Source organism: Rhinopithecus bieti, unplaced genomic scaffold, assembly GCF_001698545.2.
Source record: "Rhinopithecus bieti isolate Rb0 unplaced genomic scaffold, ASM169854v2 scaffold_6907, whole genome shotgun sequence".
NCBI lineage: Eukaryota > Metazoa > Chordata > Mammalia > Primates > Cercopithecidae > Rhinopithecus > Rhinopithecus bieti.
The window spans coordinates 3,856,443-3,867,272 of NW_016805647.1; the positions used below are offsets into that span (position 1 = coordinate 3,856,443).

The 10,830-nt window shown below is 42.7% G+C and overlaps 1 protein-coding gene across 9 annotated transcripts in view; it reads right to left on the minus strand.

Moving 5' to 3' along the window:
• Positions 1 to 7,178: 7,178 nt before the first annotated feature.
• The window catches only part of EXO5 (exonuclease 5), an 8,296-nt gene continuing 4,644 nt past the window's right edge, over positions 7,179 to 10,830 (minus strand). For 5 of the 9 annotated variants that reach the window (XM_017873309.1, XM_017873305.1, XM_017873308.1 and 2 more), the window contains one exon: positions 7,680 to 9,213. In XM_017873309.1, the coding sequence (XP_017728798.1) occupies positions 8,062 to 9,183 (1,122 nt within the window). In that variant the 5' untranslated portion in view covers positions 9,184 to 9,213 and the 3' untranslated portion in view covers positions 7,680 to 8,061. Of the gene's footprint in view, positions 9,214 to 10,830 lie in introns of all 9 variants that reach the window. The other 4 variants (XM_017873304.1, XM_017873303.1, XM_017873307.1 and 1 more) reach the window with 1 other exon arrangement.

Consider the following 10,830-nt stretch of genomic DNA (forward strand, 5'->3'; position numbering starts at 1 on the left):
AAAAAAAAAAAAAAAAAAAAAAAAAAAAGTGTTACCTTATCTTCAATTTTTTGCAAGAGTTTGAGAACTGGTATTGCTTCTTCTTTAAATGTGTGGTAGAATTAACTAGTGAAGCCATCAGGTCTTGGGCTTTTGTCAAAGATTTTTGATTTCTGACTCAATCTCATTATTAGTTAATAGCACAGGACAATTTTCTGGGTGGCCTTGGAGCAACCTAGTTCTCTCCTCTTTCTCACTCATTCTTATTTCTTAAGAATAAGTGTAGCCGCAAGGCAAGGTGGCTCACACCTGTAATCCCAACAGTTTGGAAGGCCGAGGCAGATGGATCACCTGAGGTCAGGAGTTCAAGACCAGCCTGGCCAACACAGTGAAACTCCATCTCTACAAATATATAAAAATTAGCCAGACATCATGGCGGGTGCCTATAATCCCAGCTACTCAGGAGGTTGAGGTGGGAGAATCACTTGAACCCAGGAGGGAGAAGTTGCAGTGAGGCGAGATCGTGCCATTGCACTCCAGCCTGGGTGACAGAGTGAGACTCCATCTCAGAAAAAAAAAAAAAATTAAGTGTGGAATATGCTGGGAATGCAACATTCCAAGATAAAGGAGATGGGTGGAAGAGCCCAGGCTCTCTTCCTGTCCCCCATAGAAACAGGATGCCCTTTAACACTTTAGCCCACTCTGTCATGTTGTTCCCATAGTTCCCATGGTATAAAACCCAGAGGAGCCAGGCACGGTGGCTCATGCCTGTAATCCCAGTACTTTGGGAGGCCGAGGGGGGCAGATCACTTGAGGTCAGGAGTTCGAGACCAGCCTGACCAACACGGTGAAACCCCGTCTCTACTAAAAATACAAAAATTAGCCAGGTGTCATGGCGGGTGCTTGTAATCCCAGGTGCTCGGGAGGCTGAGGCATGAAAATCACTTGAACCCAGCAGGCAGAGGTTGCAGTGACCCGAGATTGCACCACTGGACTCCAGCCTAGGAGACAGAGAGAGACCGTGTCTCAAAAATAAATAAAAAATAAAACCCAGGGAGTGGGCAGCTTTCTGGGGTCTCTCAGGTGCAGTGCACATGGGACATGACACACAGGCCTCCACCCACCCTGGGTAGCTTTCCTGAGTCTTTCAGATGGCTTGTCCTGAATCCTAGGCTTGTTGTCTCTTGATGTCTAACTGTAAGTAACAAATTCACTGCATTTAACTTGCTCTGTGTGTGTTCCATCTAACCAGACTTGTGAAAGTAACCAAGATGCAATGAAATGGCTTTGACATATAGGTCTATCCAGATTTTCCCTTTCTTCATGATTTAGTCCTAGTCTTAGCATGTTTATGTTGCTAGTATTTTGTCCATTTCATTTAGTTTATCCAATTTGTTGGCATACACTTATGCAAGTATTTGGTTGAAGAACCAACTTTTTGTTTCATTGATTTTCTCTATTTTCTATTCATTATTTTGTTTATCTCTGCTCTCATTTTCATTATTTCCTTCCTTCTGATAACTTTGGGTTGAGTATTTATTTGGGAGATGGGGTCTCACTCTGTTGATTAGGTGGAGTGCAGTGGCATGATCATAGCTCACTGTCTGCAACTCCTGGGCTCAAGTGATCCTCCTGCCTCAGCCACCTGAGTAGCTAGGACTATAGGCATAAACCACCATGCCTGGTTAATTTTTGAATTTTTTGTAGAGACAGGGTCTTGCTTGGTTGCCCAGGTGAGTTTTGAAATACTAGCTTCAAGTGATGCTCCTACCTTCACAATCTCAAAGTGGTAAGATTACAGGCGTGAGCCCCTGCACCTGGCCTCGTTCTTCTTTTTCTAGTTCCTTTAGTTGTAAAGTTAAGTTGTTGTTGATTTTTTTTTTTTTAAAGGTGGGTCTCACTCTGTCAACCAGGTGCTAGAGGGCAGTGGCATAATCATTGCTCACTACAGCCTCAAACTTCTGGGCTCAAGCAATCCTCCCCCTCAGCCTTCCTAGTAGCTAGGACGAGAGGTGCCCACCACCACACCTATCTAATTTTTAAATTTTTGTACAGACAGCGTCTCATTATGTTTCCCAGGCTAGTTGTGAACTACTGGCCTCAAGTGATCCTCCTACCTTGGCCTCCCAAAGTTCTGGGATTATAGGCATGAGTCACTATGCTCAGCCTTGCAATTTCTTAAAATAAGACAACAATGAAGATTGTCCCATTGATTGACTCTTCCCTTCACAAAGATTTCTCAGGCCAGGCGCAGTGGCTCACGCCTGTTATCTCAGCACTTTGGGAGGCCAAGGTGGGTGGATCACCTGAGGTCAGGAGTTTGAGACACGCCTGGCCACAATGAGGAAACCCCATCTTTACTAAAAATACAAAATTAGCTGGGTGTGGTGCACATGCCTGTAATCCCAGCTGCTCAGGAGACTGAGGCAGGAGAATCGCTAGAACTGGGGATGCAGAGGTTGCAGTGAAGTGAGCTGTGACTGCACTCTAGCCTGGGCAACAGGAGCGAAACTCCATGTCAAAAAAAAAAAAAAAAATTTCTCTGTAGCATGCAATATGCAGTGCCGTTTGATAGCACTTTACCCCCATAGAACTTTTTTCAAAATTTGAGTTGGTCTTCTCAAAACTTGCCAGTGCTTTATCAGCTCAGTTTGTGTAATATTGTAAATCCTTTGTTGCCATTTCAACAATATTCACAGCATCTTCACCAGAAGCAGATTCCATCTCAAGAAACCACTTTATTTGCTCATCCATAAGAAGCAACTCCTTATCTGTTCAAGTTTTATCATGAGACTATAGCAATTCAGTCACATCTTCAGGCTCCACTTCTAATTCTAGTTGTCTTGGTTGGAGGTTAAAATCTCAACACTCTTTTTTAAGAATGCTGTTTTTTAGTTCATTCTACCAAACATTTAAAGAAGAAGCAATACCAGTTCTTAAACTTTTGCAAAAATTGAAGATAAGGTAACACTTTTTTTTTCTTGAGACAGAGTCTCGCTCTGTCGCCCCGGTTGCAGTGCTTGGCTCACTGCAAGCCCCGCCTCCCGGGTTCACGCCATTCTTCTGCCTCAGCCTCCCAATTAGCTGGGATTACAGGAGCCCGCCACCACGCCTGGCTAACTTTTTGTATTTTTAGTAGAGATGGGGTTTCACCGTGTTAGCCAGGATGGTCTCAATCTCCTGACCTCGTGATCCACCCCCCTCGGCCTCCCAAAGTGCTGGGATTACAGGCGAGTCACAAAATATCAACATTCTTAATGGCATCTAAAATGACGACTCCTTTTCAGGGTTTCAATTTACTTTGCCCAAATCCATCAGAGGAATCTCTATCTATGGCAGCTACAGCCTTATGAAATGTATTTCTTAAATAACAACACTTGAAATTAAAAATGACTCCTTGATCCATGGGCTGCAGAGTGGATGTTGTGTTAGAAGGCATGAAAACACTAATCTCCTTATGTATCTCCATCAGAACTCTTGGATGAATGGATATACTATCAATGAGCAGTAAGTTTGAAAGGAATCTTTTTTTCTGAGCAGTTCTCAACAGTGGACTTAAAATAGTCAGTCATCCATGCTGTAAACAGATGTGCTGTCATCCAGTGTATTAGTCAGGGTTCTCCAGAGGGACAGAACAGGATAGATGTACATATGAAGGGGAGTTTATGAAGGAGTATTGACGATCAAAAGGTAAAGTCCCAAGATAGGCCGTCTGCAAGCTGAGGAAGCCAGTCCGAGTCCCAAAACCTCAGAACCACCATGCCCCACTAATTTTTGTATTTTTAGTAGAGACACGGTTTTGCCATGTTGACCAGGCTGGTCTTGAACTCCTGACCTCAAGCAACCCACCTACCTTGGCCTCCCAAAGCACTGGGATTACAGGAGTGAGCCACCATGCCCGGCCAAAAACTAGACATTTTAATCTAATGTGGTAACTCTGGATATCAGATTTTCCCCATTCCTCAGGGTTTCTATTTTATTTCATTGTTTAGGCTGTGTCTGTCCCAAGAATCTGCATGAAATATAAACTTTTCTACTCAGGCCTTTTTTAATTCTGCACCTCCCCTCAGCATACATGGTGATTTTCTAGTTTCCCCATATATGCAGTTGCTTTTGAATGTCCTAGTCTTCAATGTCTTGCTCCCAAAGGGGGTTAAAAGAAAAATGAAGGAGGAAAAACTCAAGCTGTATGCAAACTGCTCCAGAAATATGTGCACAGCTGTAGCCATAGGACTGAGGGGTGAGGAACTGGTAGTTACTACTGTCCTAAGAGTTGAAATTGACCAAAATTAACTACAATTTATCATCTTCCCCGGAAGTTGCAAAATTTCAATAGACTCCAGATTCCAAAATAGTTACATCAGATAGATTCTGCCAATGCAGCTGCTGTCTAGGCTGGGAGACAGATTTCTGGTGCTTTCTACACTGCCATTTTCTCCAAATCCTCTCTCCATTCTCCCTTTTCTTGCAGTCATAGAATTTAGTTTTGGTCAGGGCATATGCTTGCTGAGAATAAAAACTACACATCCCAACCTTTCTTGCAGTTAGCTATGATGAGGTGGCCAAATTTTGGCCAGTGGGCTCTAAGTGAAAGTAGTAGTACACATTTTTAAAGTGTCCTTAAAGGGGTGCCTTTCTGCTATTCCAACTTTATGCTGAATGTGTAATGGGGACTGGATTTTGGCCAGCCATTTTGGACTATGAAGAAGATACACATTTATGTCAGAGAAACAAGAGGGAAGGAATCTGGGCTCTTGACATCATAGGGTGCCACACCAGTCCTGGACTAACTATAGTTAGGCTTCTTTTAAGTGAGAAATACACTTCTATTTTGTTTAACCACTATTGTTTTGGTGATTTCTATTATAAACAATTGATCCTAATCCCAATTAAGGTATTCAACTCATTTCCTGGCCCAGAAAACAATTTTTTAAAAATCAAGAAATAGCTTTGTTGTGACATCTCTTTTATCCACTCACTAAACAAACATCCACCAGGGCTGTAATTTGGAGTTCAGACATGTTAGGCAGAATTCATAAGGGAGAGATGACATTATTAGACATGCGAAGGCTGAAACAGGAAGGTATTTGTTATAGAAAACAGCATCAGTGATTGTCTTAGTCATTCGAGATGCTGTAACAAAACACCACAAACTGAGTGGCTTATAAACAACAAAAATGTATTTCTCATAGTCTTGGGGGCACCTTCTCACTGTGTCCTCACATCATGGAAAGACTGAAGAGTTCCCTCAGAACTCTTTTATAAGGGCACCAATCCCATTCATGAGGGCTGTTCCCTCATTACCTAATCACCTCCCAAAGGCCCACCTCTTAATACTACCATATTGAGGGTTTGGATTTCAACATACTAATTTGAGGGAGCACAAACATTCATAAGCAGTGATCCTGGGGTGGTCCCAACTAAAGATGTCTCAACTTATGAGAAACCCTAAGGTTATAACCAGAAGATGTTAACTTAAAATAAGGATTTGAAGTCTCAAAGAATTACTGAATTCTCAATAATATCAGTATCTGAAAACAAATTTTCTTTTTCCTTTTTGAGACAGTTTTACTCTGTTGCCCAGGCTGGAGTACAGTGGTGTGATCTGGGCTCACTGCAACTTCTGCCTTCTGGGTTCAAGTGATTCTCCTGCCTCAGCCTCCTGAGTAGCTTGGATTACAGGTGTGCACCACCACACCCAGCTAATTTTGTATTTTAGTAGAGATGGGGTTTCACCATGTTGGCCAGGCTGGTCTTCAACTCCTGACCTCAGGTGATTCACCCACCTCAGCCTCCCAAAGTGCTGGGATTACAGGCGAGCCACTGCGCCTGTCCCTTTTTCCTGTTCTTAAAACTTCTGGTATAACTAAGATGATGCTATAGAACTTGAGCAAGTTCTTTTCTTGAAGACTATTAGCTTAATACTGTTTATCCCACAAGGTACAGCTTACTATGCTCCCAATTTAACTCTAAACTTACTAGGGCCTATAATAACATACAGTCCAGGAGGTTCAACAAGAAAACTTTTATAGCATAATGATTAAGAACATAAGCACTGCAGTCAGACATATCTAGGCTGGAGTCTACCACTTTCAAAAAGTGGAATCCTGGAAACTTTTTTAAAATTTTTTTATTTTTTTGCAGTAGCATGATCATAGCTCACTGTAACCTTGAATTCTTGGGTTCAAGTGATCCTCCTGCCTCAGCCTACCAAGTAGCTAGGACTACAGGCATGTACCACCATGCCTGGATTTTTTTTTTTTTTTGAGATGGGGTCTTGCTATGTTGCCCAGGCTGGTCTTTAACTTCTGTCCTCAAGTGATCTTCATACCTTGCCCTCCCAAAGTACTAAGATTACAGGTGTGAGCTACTACACCCAGCTAGGAAAATTATATAACCCTTCTAGGTCTCAGTTCCCTCGCTGGAGATAATGGATACAGATTTAATTACAATGTGCTTAGTACAGTGCCTGGCCATAACAGTCACTCAGTAAAAAGTCATCATAAGATTTCAGGGTCCATAAGAAGAGTATGTGTAGTTAAGAAGGGCCTCCAGAGACAACCTACCTTATCTTCTACAGATGTCCAGGATTTACCAGCTCATGTATAGCATGGAATCATACAACATTCACCATGTTCAGTTGGCTCTTAACGTTCCAGTTAATACAGAAACTCTACCCCTGCCAATTGCCCTCCCCATGCAGTGACTTCTGCAAATTCTCCAGTAGTGTCGCCACAAACAAGTCCTTATCTTCCAGGTGACATCTGTATCATTCCTTCCTCCAGCTTCTTTGATGATGTTTGTAGTTAAGAGCTCCACTGCCTTCTAAGATGCATTGGGATTCCTCTCCACTACCTTTACATTTTCCTTTAAATGTTATTTTTCACCTTATAAAAAGGGTATCATGCTATATGTAATTTTTAGGACTTTTTTCACCTAATGTTGTGCTGCTAATATTCATCCATATTGTTTTATGTCACTGTAGCTCATTTGTTTTGGCTACTGTACATTATCCACTCTTCTGATTATGGGCACCTGGGTAGCTTCTAGGCTTCTGCTATTGTGAAACTGCCACAAAGTATATTCATGTTCACATTTTCTATTGTACATGTATGTTTCTTACAGCATATACCCAGGAATGCTACTGCTGGACTGTAATATGTGAATGTTACATGTTACTTCATGTATTATTATTATTAAAGACAGAGTCTCACTCTGTTGCCCAGGCTGGAGTGCAGCGGTGTGATCTCAGCTCACTGTAACTTCTGCCTACCCGGTTCAAGCTATTCTCCTGTCTCAGCCTCCCAAGTAGCTGGGACTACAGGTGCACACCACCAGCCCTGGCTAATTTTTGTATTTTTAGTAGAGATGGGCTTTCACCATATTGGTCAGGCTGGTCTTGAACTCCTGACCTCAGGTGATCCATCTACCTCAGCTTCCCAAAGTGCTGGGATTACAGGCATGTGCCACTGCACCCAGCCATGTAGTATGTTTTTCATATCTAATATTTTCACTTTTTATGACTTCCTGTTTCTACTTCATCTTTCCTTGTCTCTTTGAGAATATTTATTACGTTTATGTTTTGGTCTGTTCATTCTGATTCAAAAATATGTTTATGTATGTATTTAAAGGCTTGGAATAACATGTACACAACTATGTATGGTGGCCATCTTTGAAGGACTGCAATTATGAAAAAATCATCAGTTCAACTGTCCCGGACAGCATTTCATTGTATTATGTAACTGTAGAAAGCCTTGATCAAGATAAAAATAGGGATGACTTATCAGAAACTGAAGAATTTTCTTAAGAAAGCAATGTTTACTGAAGGATACCTTCATTCCAGCCATGATGAGCATCTGTCTTCTTAGGCAACCATGGTGAAGCTCCAGGGTAGTATAACCCATCTCTCCCACTCATCCCTGAGCCTTGGTCCTGGACTGAATGTGGTTAGAGGTTGTGGAAATAAAAAAAGAAACAAAATAAGAACACTGTCCATAAAAGCCAAGCTCAGAGACTGGGCCTCTTATGCTTAGGTACAACAGGAGCAGGAAGGATCGACATTCTTGAAAGCATACCTTCTATTCATTTGGCTTTTTTGGCTTGGGGCCCCAGTGTAGAGCTGAGTACTCCACTGCCCTTTCTCCACTCACAAATGTCTGCATATGCACATGTCCGGCACTTCCAAGCCTCCTCCACATCGACTCCCTGGGGCTCTCGGTGGCCCATCCAGTAGGCCATATAATGCTGCACCTTGGCTCTCACCTCCTTCTCTTCAAAGGCTACAATCTCAGTACCCAGCACTGTGGCAGTCTCTTGGTGGATATACTCAATCTTCAAGATATCAATAACTGGGAGGTCTGACAGTGTTAGAGACAAGAAGACCAGTTCCATGAGGTCACCCAAAGATTTCACAGAGAAACCTCCTTTCTGGGCATGCCTCAGCACTGATAGCCCGAGTGGCTTTTCTGGACACAACTTCGTGTGGTGGATTAAGCTAGCAGGGGTCACTTTTCCTTGTACCATGGCATCAAAGATGTATTTGTATAGGCTGACTTGAAAACAGTCTTTCTTTTTCTGAGCTTCCAGAGGGAGCATAGGGCGCCTGCGTGTCTTGAGTTCCACCAGTTCCAGTTCCCCCTTGGCTGTATAGTGTAGCTCATCAATTACTCCAACAAGAAGTACACCCTCCACTTCCCCAAACACAGGAAACTCTCTGATATGCCCTTCTGACTGCAGGGTAGGAATCATCAAAAGTATATTCAGAAACTTAATTGCCCAAGCATCTTCTTTAGTGGTGACTGGGACAGTCACAAGATCATGAAGTTCTAGTTCTCTAGCTAGGTGTATGCTGGCACCAGTGTCCAAAACAGCTGCCTTCTCAGGTGCCAAAAAACCAGGAAGCTCCTTCCCATATGCTGTTTGCAGTTCACACCAGTTCTGAGTAGCCAGGTCAGTGACATACAGATATTTAAGGTGGAATCTCTCCATGGGTGATAAGATATCCAATCCTCTTTTCCAGTTTTGTAAGTTTATGGGTTTGTCATCCTTCCCAAGGGATTCAGAAGATGGGCCAGGCATGTTAACTAAAGCATGTGACTCTTGGGCATCTTCTAGGTCCAGAAACTCCAGGAATTCTGAGTCACTCAAGTCTGAGAACCCAGAGGCTTCTGCTGACACCGTCTCCTCTTCTCTTGTCTCTGCCATGGCACAGCTCTGGATTGGGCTAGAAGGGCCCTGCATAACATGTTAAAGAAATGCATTGTTCAAATAAAAACTAAAGCACTTTCAAATTTCAGTAAGATAAAAACAAAATCATGACAAATTATTTACTTACATTCTTTAAAAAAGCCAGTTTATTTATGACCAATTAGTAATGCCATAGAGTTGTAGTACAGATATGTATTGCAATAGGGTTCCTTATATAATCCATATATATCACTTGGCAGAATTTTTCTTTCTTTTTTTTTTTTTTTTTTGAGATGGAGTCTCACTCTGTCATCCAGGCTGGAGTGCAGTGGCGTGATCTCGGCTCACTGCAAGCTCCGCCTCCCGGGTTCACACCATTCTCCTGCTTCAGCCTCCTGGGTGGCTGGGACTATAGGCGCCTGCCACCATGCCTGGCTAATTTTTTGTATTTTTAGTAGAGACAGGGTTTCACCGTGTTAACCAGGATGGTCTCAATCTCCTGATCTCATGATCCACCCACCGCAGCCTCCCAAAGTGCTGGGATTACAAGTGTGAGCCACCACAGAATTTTTAAAGGGGAAAAATAGTTTTATTCCTGGATCTTCCACTAACATACTATGTGTAACTTTAAGCAAACCACGTTTCTTGGTCTCAGTTTCTTCAGATTTAAAAAGAGATTTGAGGCTGGGCAGGTGGCTCACACCTGTAATCCCAGCACTTTGGAAGGCCGAGGCAGGCAGATCACTTGAGGTCAGGAGTTCAAGACCAGCCTGGCTAACATGGTGAAACCCCATCTCTACTAAAAATACAAAAATTAGCTGGGTATGGTGCCACACACCTGTATTCCTAGTTACTCGGGAGGCTGAGGCAGGAGAATTGCTTGAACAGGGAGATGGAGGTTGCAGTGAGCTGTGACTGCGCCACTGCACTCCAGCCTAGGTGACAGAGCAAGACTGTCTCAAGAAAAAGAAAAAAAAAAAGGAGATTTGAGGTTTGCCTTTTCTGCTTCAAAATTCTATTAACTTGAAAGAGTATTTCATTATTTTAAGTGAATATACATCTTTGTAGGAACAGTGTTTGAGAAGTTTACCAAGGGCCACCTTCTACAATTCCCTTGATACAAAGTCCTTGATGAGGAAAATGAACTTCAACTACAAACTGTTCCTTGAGAGAAAGTAGCTCTGCAATAACTGTTTTTAAATACAGTTCAAGGAACCTAGTATGGCAAAATTCAAAGATCAACTACAGATAAATACAAATAAATATAGTCTAATACAAATTAATGCATGAAATAATAAGAGGATGTTACAGCAACACATGGAAATTAGTAGCTTGACTTCATAAATTATCCTCTTAATATTATAGAAATTGGGGCTGGGCGTGGTGGCTCACGCCTGTAATCCCAGCACTTTGGGAGGCTGAGGCGGGCGGATCACGAGGTCAGGAGATCGAGATCATCCTGGCTAACACGGTGAAACCCCGTCTCTATTTAAAAAATACAAAAAAATTAGCCAGGCATGGTGGCGGGTGCCTGTAGACCTAGCTACTCGGGAGGCTGAGGCAGGAGAATGGTGTGAACCGGGGAGGCGGAGCTTGCAGTGAGCCGAGATCGCGCCACTGCATTCCAGCCTGGTTGACAGAGCAAGACTCTATCTCAAGAAAAAA